The 21,039-nt window shown below is 42.5% G+C and overlaps 1 protein-coding gene across 7 annotated transcripts in view; it reads right to left on the bottom strand.

Annotated features, from left to right (window-relative positions):
• The window catches only part of KMT2E (lysine methyltransferase 2E (inactive)), a 136,400-nt gene that overhangs the window by 99,292 nt on the left and 16,069 nt on the right, over nucleotides 1–21,039 (bottom strand). For all 7 annotated transcript variants that reach the window (XM_077470680.1, XM_077470678.1, XM_077470681.1 and 4 more), the window contains exons 2-4: nucleotides 6,959–7,143; nucleotides 2,640–2,754; nucleotides 1,275–1,498 (exon numbers count right to left, since the gene is read on the bottom strand). In XM_077470680.1, coding sequence (XP_077326806.1) covers nucleotides 1,275–1,498; nucleotides 2,640–2,754; nucleotides 6,959–7,029 — 410 coding nt within the window. In that variant the 5' untranslated portion in view covers nucleotides 7,030–7,143. The remainder of the gene's footprint in view (nucleotides 1–1,274; nucleotides 1,499–2,639; nucleotides 2,755–6,958; nucleotides 7,144–21,039) is intronic.

Raw genomic sequence — 21,039 nt, 5'->3', positions numbered from 1 at the left:
ACATATGTTCAATGCAGCTAAACTTTGCATCCCAGTTCACTGGGGTTCACCCAACGCCCCAACTATATCCGAATGGCTTACACGCGTGGGAAGAATAGCAGAAATGGAGGGAGGAACTAATCCGCATTGCACGAGATCCCCCATTGAAATTCTCTCGGATTTGAGCCTGCTGGACCCACTTCTATACCATAGAGAGATATACCTCCATTATGGGTCTAAACCAGGGGTCTCAAACTGGCGGCCCTCCAGCTGTTGCCAAACTACAAGTCCCATCATTGGCTGACAGCAGATCACATGGTAAAGGGCCTGCTGTGATTGGCCCTTTACCGTTGTTCTGACGAGAAAGGTTCCCCCCCCCCATCGGATAGTGTCCGCCCTGTACTATGCAGGCACAGCTCTTGCGCAGTACGGAGGACAAAGAAGGTGCCGAAAGTCTCCGAAGATGAACAGCTGTTCATCAGCTGTACACGTTTCCTGCACACTTAATACTACATTCTGCCACACACTCCCGATGCTTGTGGGGTGGATTTGTCAAATGGGCCTATCTTTGCGGGGCGTGTTTGAAGGGTGGGTTTAGCAATGTTAATAATAGGCGGGTTTGCTGGACTGAACTACCCGCCCTTATCACCGCCCCATCTCTGGCCATTGTGTAGGCACACCGCCCCTTGCAGAGTTGTACGAGCATCAGGAGTGTGCGTGAGCATCTGACAGAATGTAGTAAGTGCGCAGGCACTTATAGAGCTGATGAACAGCTGTTAATCTCCGGAGCCTTTCGGTGTCTTTGTCCTCTGTACTGCTGTAATTGGCTGCTCCGTACAGGGCGGACACTATCCGATGGGGGACATTTCTCGACAGGACACCAGCTGTGATCAGCCAAGTCCGAAGGACTTGGTGACCACAGAGAGCGGCAAGAGAACAGGATGACGTCGCTGTAGCCGTCTTTCCACTAGAGCATGAGCGTCAATTGGTTAAGTAATAGTTACCAGGCTAGTATCACCACTGTATGCAAGTCAATTTTGTCAAAATACTCCTAAAAGGTTTACAGAATCCCACAATTTGCACCAGTAGGCAGCAACAATAGGCTGTTACAATTACAGTAACAGGACATGGCTACGAGATGGTGCAAGGAATAAATCTTCCTTTCAATTCCATAAGGAAAAAAGTGACGTGCCTACCTCTCAAACCGGGAGCTGCATTATAAAAATAGATTACATAAAATCACTTCATGTTGAAACAAAAATCTAACATATATACTGCCTACAGTTCTCACATACCTGCATTTGTCACAACAAATCATATAACCGTCATCATGGGTGAAACCACAAATACATCGGGTGACATCTGACCCATAACTTCCATCTTCTGATGTGCTGATGGTTGTAGCACTGGAAGTCTCATCAAAGTGAGGAGTAGTAAATAGGTTCACTTCATTCTTAACAAGAACAGGAGGTGGAGATGCAGGAGGCGTTGGTGGAGGGCGAGCACCATAGTTGTGGTCCTATTAAATTTCAACAAAATATGAAAATGTCAATTCAGTTAAATTTTCAATTTCCTATTTATAACCTGGATCTCAAAAAAAAAGTGTGCCCGTTTGTAGAATGGTCTGACTACAGAAACATGAATCGGTGCAGACCTGCTCAATATTTTGTGCAAGCAGAAGTGTGTTGGAGGTCACAGTGGCACACACATAAGTGGAAACAGTGACTCTTTAACCCTTACTTCTTAATACTAAATCCTACTCTCTAAATGTAGGTCTAGAATTAGACAAATGAAGGGCAAGGGGGGTGGAGCTTGATACCCAGGAGGACCAGGCCGTAATATCAGCTGGGACCTATGATCCATGGGGCTCCAATACAATTGCACTTTAGCAGCCGCAGGTCAGACAGACTTTTCGAACCACGTATGGGCAGACTGAATGTACCAAGTTGATCAATCAACATGGGTACAACCCACCTACCGGATTTTTGCATGCAATTATCACTAGCAGCTAATCACTGTCCCCGCCGGGAGAAAACAGCAGCTCAGTGGGAGGGATTCACCTGTCAACACTGTCTGTTGATGGGGGAATCAAATTTCTTTCCTGCAATCTGTGAAAAGAAATTTGCTCCGTGTATGACCTGCATTGGAGTGCACATGTACAGTTTCTTTCCCCTTTTCAACAGTCATATATATGGTACCATCATCCACAATTCATCACTATATGCACTTCACCTATAATTGTTCTAGTTTTCATTGTTGGAGTAGGGTCTACTGTCATTAAGCCTTACAGTTAGCGGCTGGGCATCATGGTAATCACAAAGCTCTCCCACATAAAAACCTAAAGGCAAAAAAAAAAAAAAAAAAAAAAAACCTGGTATACTACCAGCAAAACAAGACACAGCTTTCCTTGTGTCCAATCAATTAACAGGAAGTAAATATATGTCACATTACACAAAGCACAGGGGAAGCTGGGTCCCACGTCCTAGCTGCATGCAGTGGTCACCTGAGAAGTAGATCTCAGTGGGAGGAGCTTATAGCCAAGACATCAGAACTGGCTGCCAGGAGACTATTTCCACATACCATGGCAACCAGGATGCGTCAAATTTTGATTTCAGAGTCGCATGCACACAATTCTAAATTGGTATGATATTAATACTTACCGCATAAGGCAAGCCAATATAACTGTGTGAATGGTGAGAACTGCTGGTATATAAATGATGTGGATAACTATTTGACTTTTCAACTACAACAGGGCTTGCTTCTACAGATTCAGGTCTAAAGGAAAGAGGAAAAAAAAAAAAAACACAATTGGAGCGATGGAATATGTAGCATAATTAAGGCAAACTTAGCATGAATGCAAGCATATTAAACTGACATAATCCCCAGATACAGGCATCAAAAGAGGTTTGAATGTTGCCATCTTCAGATGTTTCTGTGGACTACTGATCTCCTATGCATCATTCTCTTGTATACACAATCGCTAACCTACAATGTGTTGAAAGTATTCATGCCCTTTGAAATTTTCCACATTTCGCTGTGGTACAACCAAAAACAAATAGATTTTAGGTGATAGGCGAACACAAAGTGGCACATAATTGAAGTGGAAGGAAAATTATACATTTTAAAATTTTTTTTTTTTTTTACAAATATCTGAAAAAAGTGTGGCGTGCATTTGTATTCAGGCCCCCCTTACCTCCAACTAAAATCTAGTGGAACCAATTGCCTTCAGAAGTCACCTAATTAGTAAAGAGTAAGAGTCCACCTGTGTGTAATTTAATCTCAGTATAAATACAGCTGTTCTGTGAAGTCCTCAGAGATTTTTTTTTGAGAACCTCACTGAACAAACAACATCATCATAAAGACCAAGGCACACACCAGACAGGTCAGGGATGAAGTTTTGGAGAAGTTTAAAGCAGGGTTAGAGAGAGATAGATAGATAGATAGATAGATATCTATCTATTAAAAAAAATTTAAAATTATCCCAAGCTTTAAACATCTCACGGAGCACTGTTCAATCTATCACCTTGGTTCGTGTTCAGGGTGATGTGCAGTGTTAGTTTTCTCCCACACATAGCGTATTTCTTTTAGGCCAAAAAGTTCAATTTTGGACTCATCTGAACAGAGCACCTTTTTCCACATGTGCCGTGTCCCTCATGGCTTCTTGCAAACGGGACTTGTGGTTTTCTTTCAACAATGGCTTTCTTCTTGCCACTCTTCCATAAAGGCCAGATTTGTGAAGTGCACGACTAATAGTTGTCTTTTGAACAGATTTTCCAACCTGAGCTGTGGATCTCTGCAGCCCCTCCAGAGTTACCATGGTCCTCTTGGCTGCTTCTCTGATTAATGCTCTCCTTGTCCAGGTGTTTAGGTGGATGGCCATGTCTTGGTAGGTTTGCCGTTATGCCATACTCAGTGCTCCCTGAGATGTTCAAAGCTTGGGATTTTTTTATAACGTAAACTTCTCCACAACTTTATCCCTGATCTGTCTGGTGTGTTCCTTGGCCTTTGTGATGCTGTTTGTTCACTTAAGGTTCCTCGAACAAACCTTCACAGAAAAGCTGTATTTATACGAAGATTAAATTACACACAGGTGGACTATTGACCAATTAGGCGACTTCTGAAGGCCATTGGTTACACTAGATTTTAGTTAGGGGTAGCAGAGTAAAAGGGGGGCGAATACAAATACACACCAGACACTTCAGATGTTTGTAAAAAAATAAAAATAAATGAATAAATATTGAAAACCATTTATGATTTTCCTTCAACTTCACAATTATGTGCCACTTTGTGTTGGTCTTTAACATAAAATGGCAATAAAATACATTAAAGTTTTTGGTTGCAACATGGAAAATTTCAAGGGGTATACATAATTTTTTCAAGGCACAATAAATACTGGTGCTGTTCCATTGGTCCTTCAGGTGCCCACACAGCAGTAGCTGGCATAGTTGACAGGACACACATCTAGGTCAACAGTACCAATCCAGTCCTATTAGAACATTAGCACAAAGAAAAAGTAGGCTATATGTTGCAACAGAACTCCAACCAAAACTGAAGGCAAAAATGTAGTTAGTTTTTTTAATAGATTGGAAAGGAATTACAATATGGCAGGTTTTTATTGTTGTTTCTGTCCCTATTAGAGGCAGTCAACCTCTATTTGTCCCGGTGTCCATTACCACCAAAAGTAAGGTAAAATTCCAAAGTTTTGAATGAGAATCAGAACAGGAAGAGAGTACAACCTCCAAAAAGGGACACTAGTTCTGGGGACCCTACAGACTTTCAGGTATTTCCTCTCATTACTCGTTGCAACTAAGGGACTGGAAGCAAAGGGGAATCTCCCCAAAGGGAGAGAGAGAGCATGAAAAAATAAAACTCCCCCTCCACCACTGACAGAGGTCTTAACCCTCACTTTACTTAAAATTAATAACAGAATTTGGACTTGCCTGTAAAATACGCCTCATTTTGGGTGTACAACATAGGACAAATCATGGGCCATACCCAAGTGATAAACTGAGGGGCGGGCAACAGGGCAAACCTCCTCTGGATCAATTGTGGGTATAGGATCGTGAATATAGGATTGTACATTTTATCCCTTTTTATTGGCTGAACTAGATGGACTTGTGTCTTTTTTCAACCATACTATGTAACAGGCCAACAAAAGCAAGCTTAAGAGCCTAAACAAAAATAGGGTGTTCAACCGACAGCCAATGTAACAGGCCAACAAAAGCAAGCTTAAGAGCCTAAACAAAAATTGGGGGTTCAACCGACAGCTTGAAGCAACTTGTGCCCGAATCTTGCATCAGCTGAAGCCTGAACATCCTCATGGTAAAACCTAGAGAATGGTGTGAACAGAAGACCACATGGCAGACTTGCAAATCTGAGATACAGAAGCTTCATACTGGATAGCCCAAGAGACATCAATATATCTGGTGGATTGAGAACTGAATGGGAAATGAGGAACTTGTTACCTAAGGGCGTAAACCCGGGAAAAGTTCTAAGTCTTGCATATAGACCCCAACAGTCCTGACAACACCAAAGCAGTTCAGGGAAATTTCACTGGAACGTTTCGGAAAGAGACAGTAGGACAAAAGCTTCATTGAGGTGGAATGAAGAAACCACCAAGGGTAGAAAAGAAGATCTTAGTTTTAAGATTACCTTGTCCGGTAAAAGAAATGGCTGTCAGCTCAGAAACAAGCCTAACAGACATGATAGCTACAAGAAAGGAAAACTTGTGAGGTCTCTGAAAGAAGACGGATGAATATGTGCAACTTCCTGAGCAAAGTCTTGATTCGGACTGTGAAGCAAGAGGTTTCTGGAAAAGAATGGAGGGGGAAAAAAAAAAAAAAAAAAAAGAAGAAGAGGGCACAAACCGGTCCCTTGAGGGTAGTCAGGACCAGACTTGGGTCAAGTCCAGATAGTCAGTCAAAAAGGCCAAGGAACAGTATTCCCAGATGCTCAGAGGTCTATAATCGCACCAAGCAAATGTGCAATGGGAGATCTTGCAGGTGAGAGGCCCTACAGGACATGGGCTTTAACAGCTATACTGTTAAAACCAGCCATTAAGAAGCTAAGGGGAATAAGGGACCTTGAGGCAGTAAATCAGACCTATTCCAAGGACAAAGCTTGTCCGTCAGAACATTCAAATTGTGAATGGATAGGAAAAAAACACCATAAGTGAATAAATTTTCACGCATTTCCCAGAACCCCGTACCATCGAAAACGAATTGGTCCAAACTATTTAAACCTCATTAAAAGCTGGAGATATGGTTTCTGTTTATGGATACAGTAGAGAAGGGTTAGAACACCTGTCACGTTTTACTATAAACCCAGAAAATGAAAGCACTCCTATCTCTCCAAGTTGAAGATCAAAATAATGCCAGACACTATTCAAGTCACTTATTGCTCTTACGTGCTTCACCTTGGCAGCATGCTTCAACCTTGCAGAAGTCCTGAGAAAAAGGTGAAGAATGCAAGAGCATAAAGTGACTTAGTGTCTGGGATTATTTTGATCTTGAAAACATATGGACACTGTCATTCTCTGGGTTTAGATTACATTTAATTTTCACAAGGTGAAATTTAGGTTGGCAGCTCCCAGAAGGGCTAGCGCAGAGAAGTAATGATTTGAATCAGTCGTCATCTTTTACTGCTATGTAGCCATCAGGGAGTTGTTGTTCCACATCCCACCCACAGACAAACAGGAACAGCGTGCTCATCTTCCCACATGAAGATATATACTCACCAGTGATCGTTGCCCCCATTGGGAGACTTGCACTCTATTTGTTCTGGCCCCAGTGTCATTGGCCAGCAGAAGAATTTGGGTGGATTTGAACAAGAGGAAAACAGACAGCATTCAACAAATTTTTAGGCTCCGCATTATATGAACAATGTTGTCAGGCGATCCAACTGTTAATATCGGAATGATTTAAAGCACATTTATACCAAGGTTTACAAAAAAAACTAAAAAAACAAAACAAACACTTACTCTGAACCAGCAGCCATTTCTAAATATGGAGTCTCTGCTGTCTTAACCCGCAAAGGGACCACTATGCTCATGACGTTCGCTTCTGATAAATTCGATAACTATGGAGTCCTCTGCATCGGGATCCAAAACACTGGGGCATGCCAGCCACAGTGCTCATTGCAAACATCTAAGTGCATCCACAAACCCTAAATCAAAGCAGAAAGATACTAGCATTAGTAAGCTAGAGATATAAAAAAGTTATATATTGAATTGAAGTAAAAAAAGTTTTACTGTGCAACATAGATCATCAACCATATTAACCTGCAAGACCATCACATTTTTAACAATTATGGCGGTACTATCCATGGTTAAGTAAAGAGGAAGAAAACAAAAATAAATAAATAAAATTTAAAGCCCAGTTAAAATCTCTCAGGGATAATTAGAGCAGTGTTTGGGGACAAGTTTTACCAGTGAAATGCTAAGCAAATGATTTGTGTAAGGGAGCCTTGGTCAGACTATTCATCGTGTGACCAACCCTTGCTGTAGCACTTTAAGTGTAAAAATTAAACGCACACACACACACACACACACACACACGCACGCGCACATTGTGGCTCTAATTCTGGGTGGACAGGATATGATGGCCCTCCAGAACGACGGGGTGTGCATCGTGGCAATTGGTGGTGTGGGGTGCCTTAGTCTGACACACCGCTACACTGATCTTGGTAAAGAGCCTCAGAGGCTCTTTATCACATGATCAGCCGTGTCCATCAAGGGAAATGCCAATCAGTGCCCAGCAGCAGTAATCACCCCCCCCCCCATAATTAACCATCATTGTAGCATTTAAACATTGCAGTAAAAAGGAGCAACCGTCCAAGCGTATTTTTTTTACCCATTTTTCAGTTTGAAATATAAAACGGTTAGTTCATTGCCTGCTTACATTTAAAACAAAAAAGTCTCCCGGTTGCTATAGTGGGTGCAAGATTATCTCCTCAGGCCCCCCCACCCAGCATTTATTTTCACCTGGAAATATTGCATATCAAAGCAGAACTTCACCTGAAAAGGGAAGTGCCACTATTAATCCTCGTCCACCCCTCTTCTCCCACTTTTGGCAGTTTAAAAACCGGCCTGGGTGAGAACAGTGCTGGATCCCTGGATATTAAAAAAAAGTCAGCAGCTACAGTATTTATTTTTTTAGTGACTGGAGCCCCTCTAACATCTCTTGGTTACTCTCACTCGCTTACAGCAGTTGCTTTTATTTGGCCATTATTCACTCCACTGAATACAACTACCACTGACACAATATTCCCCCCACCCACTGACACCAATGAAAAGGGGCACAAATTCCTCCCACCGACACCAATGAAAGGGGCACCATTTCTTCCCAATGACACTAATGGAAGGGGCATGATTCCTTCCACTGACACCAAGGACAAGGGCGCCATTTCTTCCCACTGAAACCAGTGATTGGGCACAATGCCTCCCACTTATACTAATAACAGGGCACCATTACTCCCTTAACACCAATGATGGGACTTTTCTTGTCACACTGGCCACACTCCATCTCTCCATAAAGTCTGAAGAATAGTAAACTGTCCATTTGCTTAGAAAGTTTGGAGACCTCTGGTTTACAGTATCTTGATTTCAAACATGTCTGCCTCGGTTTATATCCATTACATGGGGGTAATGGGATTAGTAATTTGGCTTCCAGATTATTTCACAGGTGTGACAAGAGTACTGCATTTCTGGCAAGTTTTTTGTACTTGAAAAAGGAATATTAAAGGCTTACTTTAAAAACAACTAAAAATAAACAGATTATATACTTACCTGCTCTGTGCAGTGGTTTTTCACAAAGCAACACGATCCTCTTCTTGGGTCCCCCGCCAGCACTTCTAGCCCCTTCTCCTTGCCAAGTGCCCCCATAGCCAGCCAATGGCTCTCGCCACTGTGCCTCGGCCAATGAGAATGGAGAGTGTGGAATGACGTCATTACTGCGCATGTGCGGGAGTCAGTAATCCTGACATACAAGGACTGTCCTGGCACCATAAGCGGAGTTGTGCATGCGCCACTCAGTTTTCAGGTCGTAGTCCGCTGCCAGTAGACAGGTAGGTGCATATTATTGAAGGAGACATTGCATGCCTCTTCTGCAATAATAGCCTGCCTGCTCCCAATCTGTCAGTTCCACTTTAATATTAAAACATAGCAATTGTTTTCTATCCACAGTACTCCACAGGCAGCTTACCAATCCTTAGATGTAGTGGCTACACTATCCCGTTTTCACCTGGTGATCTAGCCAGTAACACCTGCTGTATTAAAGTGCTACCACTCTGGATGAAGCAACTATTGCAGGAGTCTCAAAGTACCGGCCCGCGGAGCGGTTACAATTGGCCCGCAAGACTGATGCATACGGATACATTTCCTGAAACACAATGGCCGTCTGCTTACTTTTTTTTTTCCTCTTCCTGGTTTACTCGGCGCAAGTCGGGCTAGCTGATGACTGTGACATCACATGACGTCCGTCGCTGTTGCTTCTGGGAGTTGTAGTCCACGGCTTTGCGTTGAAGCTCCCGGCACCATGCAGGTGGAGTCTGGAGAGGAGCCAGCCTAAATATAGCCATTGGCGTTGCTATGGGGTGTGAGAGGGGCTGCCTCCTCCCAGACTCCTTCACTATGGATGATGCCGAAGCAGATAAAGGCGAGGACAGACAATAGCCCCGCCCACCCATCCGGTTCTTCATCTACAGGAATGAGGCATGCTATGTAAGTTACTCTGCACACACACACTACATAGAGTTCTAAGATGCCCTGTACCACCCTAGCCTGCCCTATACCACCCCAACCTGCCACTGTACCACTCTATACTACAGGGCTTGACAAATTTGCTTTGAATCTAGGAGACAGTTTTTTTTATATAGAGTGGTATGGATTGTCAGCTCCCGAAGTAAGGCTAGTAATTTTTACCCCCTAACTCGCAATGGAGCACCCAGTCAATAACTTCAAAGTAACGCTGTTACATCAGGGTTATGGGCTGAACAGAAAGAGTAAGGCTGGCAACAGATGGAACTGCTTGGCTTTGGCAAGTGGCACTGGTTTGGAACTGGCAGATGGCACTGGTCGGCATGTGGAACTGACAGATGGCACTGGCAGGGGAAATTGGTTGACACTAGCAGGTGGTGCTGGCAGGTGGCACTGGCAGGTGGCGCTGATTGGCAGTGGCACTGGTTGTCACTGGCACTGGTTGGCACTGGCAGGTGGCGCTGGCACTGACTGGCAGTGGCAGATGCCACTGATTGGCGGTGGCACATGGCACTGGCAGGTGGAACTATTGGCACATGCCACTGATTAGCGATGGCAGGTGGCACTGGTTGGCTCTAGCACTGATTGGCAGTGACACATGGCACTGATTGGCGGTGGCACGGATTAGCAGGTGGCACTGGTTGGCACCGGTTTTATCGCACCAGGAGACACTAACCCTAGTGACGCCACTGACTACAGCCAAACTACAACTCCCAGTGGGATCTTCTTGGACACCGTCGAGTCTGACTCACTGGCTCGGCGTGCAAGGAGGATCTGTCCTGCTGAGCTGGCAGCTGCCATCGGCCCATCGCTGAGGTCACGGCAAAAGACACAGACACCCCCAGCTGAGCCCCTTATGATCATTCCATCTATCCCCCCCATACACCTTATTTACCCTGTCCCAGTGCCCATCCAGTAACTTCAAAATAGCGCTCAACACTGGGAGCTGCCCAAGTGCCCATGGATCCTGCTAGGAGCTGGCTGAGAATCTGTGGGGTCCTGCTGGCCACTGACCATGGTCTGCTGGGAGTTGGCTGCAGAACTGTGGGTCCTGCTGTCCATAGCCTACAGGTTAGCAACCAGTAGGACCCATAGGCCATGGACAGCAGGATCCTGCTAGGAGCAGGTTGCGAACCTGTGGGTCCTTCTGGCCATGGCCTACAGACCAGCAAGAACCATAGGGTCAGTGGCCAGCTGCCAGCAGAACTGTGGGTCCTGCTGGACGCTGCAGAGCAAACACTGATAATCATCTGGTAGCAAGCAGTAACTACCACACTATATATTAATATATATATATATATATATATATATATATATATATACATACACATACATACATACATACATATACACACATACATACACACATACACACACACACTAGTTTAATGTTCTTTATGAAGCTTGAAAGTTTGCATGCGGGTCCCCATGGGATATGAAAACTCATCCTGTGGCCCTCAGGTAATTTGAGCTTGAGACCCCCTGAACTACAGAGACAGCAGCATTATCAGTCTTGGGAGGAGGGGAGTGTTAGACGGGACTTGCAGATTTAGATATGCTAACAAATTGAAGCCAAACTCCAGCTAACACTGCTTACACCAGCAATCAAAGTAGCAGTTTATTTTTCATTTGGGGAAAAAGGTTTAATATGAATAAAAAGTTGATTGTTGCACCCTTGTAAGTGGTACGTGCGCCACCATAAGGATCAGCTTCTTATGGTGACACACAGGGAAGAGGAGGAGCCAAGAGCACTGGCAAGGAACCCCAGAAGAGGATGGTCAAGGTTGCTCTGTGCAAAACCAAAGAGCAGGTAAGTACAACGGGTTAAAAAAAATTATTATTTTTTCTTTCATTTTAAATCACTTTATTGAAAACAATGAGTCTAGATTTAAAGGAGTTGTAAAGGTAGAAAGTTTTTTTAATGCGTTAAAAAAAAAAAAAAAAAAAAAAAAAAGAGAAGAAGGTGTAGCAGCCACCCAGCACCCCTCTACTTACTTACCTGAGCCCCTTCTATCTCCAGGTATGCCCACGATCCCATCAGCTCCCGCGGCTGTCACAGTCAATCAAGAGATAGAGGGGGTAGGGCCAGGTCGGGGCTCCGTGTCTGAATGGATACACGGAGCTCTGACTCAGCTTGGGTAACCACATAGAAATCTGCTGGCTGAGGGGAACTCAAAAGGAGGGGAGGCTAGGAGCAGCGAAGAGGGACCCGAGAAGAGGAAGATCCAGGCTGTTCTGTGCAAAACCAACTGCCCAGAAGTGGCAAATATAAAAAAAATATATATATATTTTTTTCCTTTTAATAAGAACACACAAACCTTTACAATCACTTTAAAGAAATCAACTTTTTATTTTGCTGCTCCAGTCCCCTAGAGGACAAAGTTAATTTTGCATGTTTTCATCTTTTTATGTACTGTATTAACTGGGACAGCATGGACCACAGCATGCCTCCCTCCTTCCACTGCTGTGCGACCATGTAGGAATAAAGGAAATTAATATCCAATGAGGCTCGACTCCACTTCTCTGTGCTTACTGGAAACAACTGCCATTCCTAGGAACGTAGGCCTGTCATACTTCACAAGACAAACCCACCAACAGCAGAGCTCTACCTGTGCTACTCATATGTAGGGATCTTCTGGAGCTGGGGTGTGTGACCAATGCGCCTGCTAATGACTTGAGCATGTGATGGGTGAACTCACCACTTGGAGGCTGGTGGCAAGTGAGCACTGCTGCTGCTCATGAATTGACACACCTACAAATGTGGCTTTAAGAGAAGCAGTGAAGCTGGAAGAGGGTGACTAAATGAAGATTTTTTTTTTTTTTTTTTTTATATCAGAGGATCATTGGAAAGGCCAGCAATGGCATGAATTTACTGACTACACACCACAAATGTTCTTCTCTATGCAGCTGCTAATATATACACAAGCATTACAAAAACATACAATCTATGGACCTGCTGAACCAGCAGAGATTCTGACAGTCTATGGGCGGTTTAAGACTTTGACACATGCCCAATCCACATACAAAACATACTTAAAAGTAGGATGTACAGGGAAGGATTGAGTATGTTGGTGATGGCAGACTCCGAATCTTGCAAACTTTGAAGGGTGGGGTACGCGAAGCGGCAGCTGCAAATTGGTCCAAACTATTTCTGCAAGAAAGCTTACAAAGACCTTTTGCATGCAAGATAAGCCCAGATTCTGGGGTTCTTCAGAAGTAGGTTCTGCTTTGTTCCGCTCTACCAGAACAGCAAGTATTAAAAACCAAAAAGGAAAATATATATTAATTTACTAATCCTTAGTTGCGGTGGCTGCCTTTGTTTTTGTTTTTCCCTCCTTTATTTCACCTGGTGATCCTGCCAGGAATAGTCTTCTGGTCTTAGGGTGTTGGCAATCTGGATAAGGTAGTAAAGCACACACCTTTGGAAGGCATCATTGTCAATCAGGAGGAGAGAAGTGGTAGAAGATTTAGAGGGACTTAAAGGGAAGCTGAATTCCAAATAACACTATCAGTAGTTACAGAAAACCGAAGTGTCACCTGAAGGTGGCAGCATAACCTTAGCACCATGGAGATAAAAAATACCCTATGCCCTGGGATGCAAGTAGGGCTGCAACTAACGATTATTTTCATAATCAGTTAGCCGATTGTTTCGATTAATCACTTAACCACTTCGCGCCCACTCTTCCTGGACGTCCTCCCATTTACTTGCCCTCTGCATGCCGCCGCGGGTGCGCATCGGGGAAGTTCTGTATTGGCCGTGTCCCTCGGACACAGCCAATCACAGATTGTGCTAAATGGCCAATCACAGAAGTCATTTAGCACTCGATCGGCCTGTCCAATGGGAGGTGATCTCATAAGTAAACATACGAGATCATCTTTCATCGCCAGCTCCCCTCCTCACACAGAGACAGCGCGTAAGGAGGGAGAGCTTCCGTGCTGCAGCATCAGTGAGAGAAGAAAAAAAAAAATCTTCATTTTGCAAAGAATTGTGGGAAAAAAAACGACAACACCAAAAACCTCACTATGCCTTACTAAATACCTTGGAATATCTACTTTCCAAAAAGGGGTCATGGGGGGGGTATTTGTACTTTCCTGACTTGTTCGGGTCGCAAGAAATGAGATAGGCCACCAGTACATCAGATGATCAATTTTTTTATGATTTGCACCACAGACTGTAGACTAACTTTCACAAAGACCAAATAATATCCACTAACTTGGGTTATTTTTTACCAAAGATATGTAGCAGTATAAATTGTGGCCAAAATTTAAGAAAAATTTATAATTTGTATAATTTTATCACAGAAACAAAGAAAATTTCGTTTTTTTCCCCAAAACTTTTAGTCTTTCATTTATAGCGCAAAAAATAAAAAAACCCAGAGGTGATCAAATACCACCAAAAGAAAGCTCTATTTGTGGGGGGGGAAGAAGGGCAAAAAATTAATTTGGGTGCAGTGTTGCATGACTGAGTAATTGTCAAAGTGTGAGAGCACTGAAAGCTGGAAATTAGTCTGGGCAGGAGGGGTGTTTAAGTGCCCAGTAAGCAAGAGGTTAATAACCTTAAAAAAAAAAAAAAAAAATGGGTCAAATTGACATTCATTGACATTTTCAACCAGTGACAGGAAAATTTGGAAATTGAAAATTCCTTAGACTGAGAAGTTTTCTGACAGCGTATGTGGTTTTCGTTCAGAAATTACATTCATTTTAAAAACAGAATGTTAAAAACAAGTGAAAATTTCAAACAAAATTCTTTCATTCAGCGAATGTACAAAGATTTTTCATCTGAATATTCTCATCTGAAAATTGATCTGTGTGGCCAGCATAAGGCTCGGTACACACCTAAGCAGTTTTCTTTTGATCTGTTTCTGCAGTGCGTTTTGATTTTTGCGCACGTGATTTTACTGCAATTTGCATTTTTTTCCATTTTCTTTGGGCAGATTAAAAAACACAAATTGCTGCAAAAACACATTACATGCTTTTCTGCAGCTTCTCCATTGAAGTATATTGAACCAATAAAGCACCATTTTGCGTTAAAATTCTCATATCCTTTCAGATGTGAACGTGTCCCATAGGAAACCATGTAAATGAACTGTAGTGCATTTCTGCAAAAAGCACCAACAAACACATAGGTGTGTACAAGGTCTAAGACGTTTAGTAACATAATGGGGCTAAAAAAAAAAAATGAAAATGAGCCCTTTATAGCAGAAAGAAAGGAAAAAAAAAAAAAAAGCAGATAGTCACTACTGTAAAGGGGTTCATTTTTTTACTGTAGAACAGTGAAAGTAATATTTACAGTAGCAATGTGCTTTTTATACTATAAATGGCTCATTTTAGTTTTTTTTTTTTAACCCCATTGTTACTGGCCGATTAATTATGAAAATAGTAATCGATTAATTTCATAATCGATTAGTTGTTTTAGCCCTAGATGCAAGATGAAGAGATGTTATCGCCCTTATACTGCTCCACTGGCTGTAAACCCTTTCAATAAAGAAAGCTCAGTCCTCATTTCTATACTTGAGTTAATCACTGAAATAACTAAAGCTAGGAGGTTCAGCATAACCATATTTTTCCTCCAGCAGCTACAACTCTCCAGGAAAGTCTTCACAAAACAAACCGTGTTATCAAAGGTAAAACATGGTATGTACATTTTTGGTAGAAGAGTTTGAATGCCTTTTCTACCACTTTTACCTTTTTGTGCATTTTTAAGCTGCCTACATGCAGCTCTATTGTGAATGTGCAGGAAGTGGAAGCTTAAAGTGATTGTAAAGTCTCTCTCTTTTTTTTTTTTTTTTTTTAAACAAGTTATACTTACCACTTACTTGCAGTTGGTTTTGCAAAGAGCAGCCCAGATGCTCCTTTTCATGGGTCCCTCTTTGCTGCTCCTAGCCCCTCCCTCCTATCGAGTACCCCCTTAGCCAGCAGCTCTCTATGGGGGCACCCAAGCTGAGTCAGAGCTCCGTGAAACCATTTTCAGACACCCGGCCCCAGCCTCTCCCCCCTGATTGACTTTGACAGCCACGGGAGCCAATGGTGCCGCTGCTGTGTCTCAGCTAATCAGGAGGAGTTTCCCAGATGACTTAGACAGAGAGATGGAGCTCAGGTAAGTAGTTCGGTGATGCTGGGGGCTGCTACACACAAAAGGTTTTTTATCTTCATGCATAAAGGGAAAAAAAAAAAAAAAAAAAAAACTTTGGCCTTTACAACCCCTTTAAGCAATGACGACAACTCTTGTGTGTAGTATGTGAGCACAGCGCTTAAAGGTAATGTATACATGCATAATATAGAAAGTGTTCTTTTTGCACTTGCACACCAATTTCAGTTATAATGCTGCCGGACATCAGTTTTAATCTGATCTTGCAATATTATCTACATAAAGAAACACTATACATTGCCAGAGCACTATACAACATTTTTAACTCAGTAGGTAGAATAAACACGCAAAACATATTACAGGAGTTCTACATGAAAATCAATTTTGTAGACTGGAAGAAAAAGAAAAAAAAAAAAAAAAAAAAAAAAACATAGTTCTATAGTCTATTTTGCAAGACATGCGCATGTTCTGACAGGATGTTATGAAGTCAGCTTCCCTTTCATTGTTACTTTACAGTACTACACCTCAAAACTTTTAAAGAATAAACAAAAACTCAAACTGCATTTTAGAAATAGGTTTCAAAAAGGCTTCATAGTAGCAAGTGGTCTTCCTGCAAATGAAAACAGAACTAGAGGAAGAAGAAGAATTTGAAACATATTTTCATCAATCTCACCGAAAATGACAAAATGTTTGCCCTTGCTTTTCTTCAGGAATGATCCTCAAAATGTGAAACATTTTTACTTTTTTTTTGGCATGTATACTCTATGTATAGCTCCACATTTTACATTGATGCTTTAAACTTTTTGTTCAGTATAAATGTCATGGACAAGGTGTGGTATTGACATCTTAAAAACTGGCATTGGATACTGCAATCAGTTACAATTCATTCAGTATGTATTTGACCTGAAGTAAAGCATTAGGAAAGTTATTCTTAAGCACAATTTTGTTACCTTCAGCCTGGGTTCACACCAGTAGCGTATTTAGGTTTTATGCGGTCCTTGCTAGGCCTAACTAAATTCATGCACCCTCCAATTTAAATATGACCCACCTCTTCCTGTCAAGGCCACACCCCTTACTAAGATCCACCCTGAAATTTTCAAGTGGGACACCAATTCTGAGGGCAGGGGGGGGGGGGTCTAGGCAATGGATTCCCTTAATTTGAATAGATTTCCTCTCACTTCCTGTTTGGCTATGGGGCAGGAAGTGAAAAAATGCTGCAAATGGGACAGGAATGGTATTTAAAAAAAAAAAAAAAAATAATAAAAAAAAAAAAACACACACACACACACACACGGGGGACTATAACCCTCCCTTATTCTATCCAAAAAAAAAAAAAAAAAAAAAAAAAGTGTTGCCTATAGTTCTACTTTAAGCACACATTTCTGATAATGTTATGGAGAGGACTAAGGCAAAAACTTGCTATGGAGACACCCGTTTCAGTGACAGCTGCCTAAGAGGAAACATTCCTCTTTGGCTAGATCCCTTTTATACAGTACTATCAAAGGTTCTTCAGCCCGAGTTACGGTATCTCACAATAGTGAGTACACCCCTCTCATTTTTGTAAATATTTTATTATATCTTTTCATGTGACAGCACTGAAGAAAAAAAAAACTCTGCTACAATGTAAAATAGTGAGTAGTAGCAATTTGAGGACACCGTCACCCCAAGGAGGTTTTCATTTTTATTTTTAAACATGCTACGTATTATTTAAATATCTAGTATAAGATAATATCTACTTAAAAGGGATACTAAACACACACGGTTGAAGTTGATGTCCTATTTCTGTATGTGAATGATGGCACTGCAATTTTTTTTTTTTAAAGTACCTTTTTCCATACAGCTGTCACATGACCCAGATCTTTCCCAGCCTGTATGCATGGAAACATAAGGAGGAGCTTGTAGTCCTCTGCTGCTGGTAACATGTTTTGAGAGAAAGCACAAAAAAAAAAAAAAAAAAAAAAAAAAAAAAAAAAAAAAAAAAAAACAGCCCTCGGAATAGAGTAAAAATAATCAAAATTGTCACACAAAAATATATTTGAAATCAAATCTTTATTTTTTGGCAACATCATGGTGTGAGTGGATTTGTACCAGTCACAGGCTGTGTCATACCCCTCCAGCCTGCGTCTTAGACTAAGAGGGAGGTAAAGCCTCTATTCCTCCATCAGGGAGGGAGTGTGCTGTCATTAACCACTGTGTATACGTCCATATGTGTGGCTCTATAGTCACATGGGCTGCTCAGATGTCACAGGGAGGAAATGCTCAGCAGAAACTCACTGAAAACTGAGCATGTGCAGAGTTGCCACTGCAGCTGCAAAATCCATAGCTGAATTGTGGACCTTAACAGAAGGTGGAGATAGAGAGCAGCAGGATTAACCAGGTTTCTTTGCAGAATACAGAATACCACATTTTTTGATACGAGTTTAGTGACATTTTAATTGCTATGTACAATGGTCCCCCTCTGGTGCTCCTGGCCATCTCCTCTCCCCCCCCCCCCCAAGCCAGTTCCTAGGGGGTAATTGTGCAGGCTCACTCTCAAGCCCCATTGCCTGTATCCATAGACACAGACAGAAAGGCTTTGATGACCCACCCCCGCCATAGGATTTGGCCCCATGGGAAGGGAGAGCAGAGGGAGCCTCTGCTCTCCTGCACAATAGCTGGGTCAAGATCAAGCTCTGGCATGTATAAAGCTGGGTACATACATTAAAAAAAAAACCTACCTAAAAAAAAAACTGACGGATTGCCATACCAACAGAAGGGATGTTGATGCAGCGATCTCCCCCCGCTGTGCCGCCATGTTCTGAAAAGGGGACTGCCCCCCTACCAGAACACATCAGTGGTCACAGCCATTGACACAAAAGGGACAGAAAATAGCAAAAATAAGGGAATGAGGTATGGTGCTACATAGACATTTTATTAAAGAGGGTTTCACGTGGAAGTAAACATTGATCTCTTCCTTTTACCTATAGCGAAGACTATAAAGGCTTACTTATAGGTAGTGTAAATATAGATATTCAGTGTACATGCAGCCAGTGACATCACTGGCGCATGCACTCTAAAGGAACGGCCAGTCCACAAACCCAGAAGCAAGACGGATAAAGATGTCAGCGTGGCTAGCGCCATCATCTTTCCTCTGGACGAACTTAGTTTTAAGGTAACATTAACATAATGTGTTAGCATGCGATGCATACTAGTGCATTACGCTTTTACCTTGCAGGTACAAAAAAAAATAAAAAATAAAAAATAAAAAAAAGTCAGCAGGTTACAACCGCTTTAAAGTGGTTGTAAACCCTTACAACACACTTTGACCTACAGGTAAGCCTAGATTAAGGCTTACCTGTAGGTCCAACAAATATCTCCTAAACCTACACGGTTTAGGAGATATTTGCCGAAAGACAGGCACTGCTGTCTACGGCTCGCACTGAGCGCAGCATCGTCAACGAAGATGCCGCGCATGTCGGCTCCCGTGCGCATGCGCGGGAGTGACGTCATCGCGGCTTCGCCGAATGACAGCAGCGGAGCAGCGAGACCCCACCGAGAAGATGGATGCACCGGACTAAAGGGGACAGCGGTGACATCGCTGGCTCCTGTGTCAGGTAAGTGACACATAATGGACTATGTGATGCATAGTAGTCCATTATGCTTTGCCTTTGCAGGGAATGAAAGAGGAAGTAAATCCATCAGGGTTTACTTCCTCTTTAATAACACTAACACATAGGGCCAATGGAAACATCCATGTTTGTGGCAAAGGCTTTCAATACAAAACATTTCATGGTCAGTCTACATCTGTATGTAGCTTAAGGTTACATTTGCACAGGTGACTATCCCTGGTTTTGCTACCTGTGAGCAGCTAGCAGTAATCACCATAGGTAATGGATAGCTGTGGCCGCCAACCTGCCACTGAAGTGACAGTACAGCTAGCCACGGATGGCACAAACAGCTGCCGCTCTCATTTGCATCAGGGATAGTCACCTGAAGCAATCTTAGCCTGGCATGCCAAGCTTATTGTATAAATGCATGTCCCCCTCCCCCCCTTAAAAAAAATAAAAATAAAAAACACACATTATTGTTCTCCAATAAAGGCAGAGGTATTACTGAGCGTAGAACTCAATCTGAGCAGCTTAGTGAACACCTACATTAGTTATGTCCATAATCGGATACTGATGAACATAAAGCAGGCTGTTTCAGATCCAGCACAACTGTAATGGTTTCAGAAGCATCTCAGTAAATACGTTTTGAAGCAAAATGTCAGATGTTTTTCCTGTCGCCATTTGAAGTTTTAACTGTATTAAACTCTTTAACCACTTCCCACCCGGCCAATGCATATATACGGCCGGGTGGGAGCCGTCTACTCCTGATAGGACTTCAGGAACGTCATTCAGGAGTAGCGGGATCGCGCGCGCGCCCGCGCAGCGGCGCGATCCCGATGTGCTCGTGTCACCCGGACACGGCACATCTCAGATCGGCAGGAGGGCTCTGTGATTGGCCCTCCTGATCACATGACGGCCGTGTCCAATCACGGCCGTCATGTGATGTAAACAAACAGCCGGTTGCTAGGCAATCGGCTCTCCTCTCCTCACACGGAAGTCACCGCTGAGGAGAGGAGAGGAGAGCAGAACGCTGCAGCCGGCTGATGATCAGTGAGTATGGGCTGCTTTTTACAGCTTTTTACTCACTGATCATCAGTGTAGTGTAAACACACAACACACCACACAGTACAAACACAGTCCCCACACATGTCCCCAAAACACACATGTCCCCAAATAAAAACACATGTCCCTAATAATAAAAACATGTCCCCCACATATGTCCCACTAAAATCACATGTCCCAATGATTATCTGCACACATATGTACGTGATCACCTGCACACATATGTACATGATCATTTGCGTACATATGTCCGTGATCACACAAACCAATTATTATACACTTAACGGAATTTTTTTTACTAAAAACATGTAGCAGAATACATTTTGGCTTAAATTTATGACAAAATTTGATTTTATTGGATTTCTTTTCAAATAGAAGAAAATATTGTTTTTTTTCCAAATTTCCGCTATTTTTGCGCTTATATCGCAAAAAAAAAAAAAAACAGAGTCGTGAATAAATAACACCAAAATAAAGCTCTATTTGTGCGAACAAAATGATAACAATTTCATTTGGGTACAGTGTAGCATGACCGCGCAATTGTCACTGAAAGCGCTAGAGCGCTGAAAGCT

This window comes from Lithobates pipiens, unplaced genomic scaffold, assembly GCF_037356315.1.
Source record: "Lithobates pipiens isolate NorthernLeopardFrog02 unplaced genomic scaffold, aLitPip1_a1.2 Scaffold_8, whole genome shotgun sequence".
In the NCBI taxonomy this organism is placed as follows: Eukaryota; Metazoa; Chordata; class Amphibia; order Anura; family Ranidae; genus Lithobates; species Lithobates pipiens.
The sequence above is the reverse complement of the archived record's forward strand: the minus strand, read 5'-3'. Positions and strand labels throughout refer to the sequence as shown.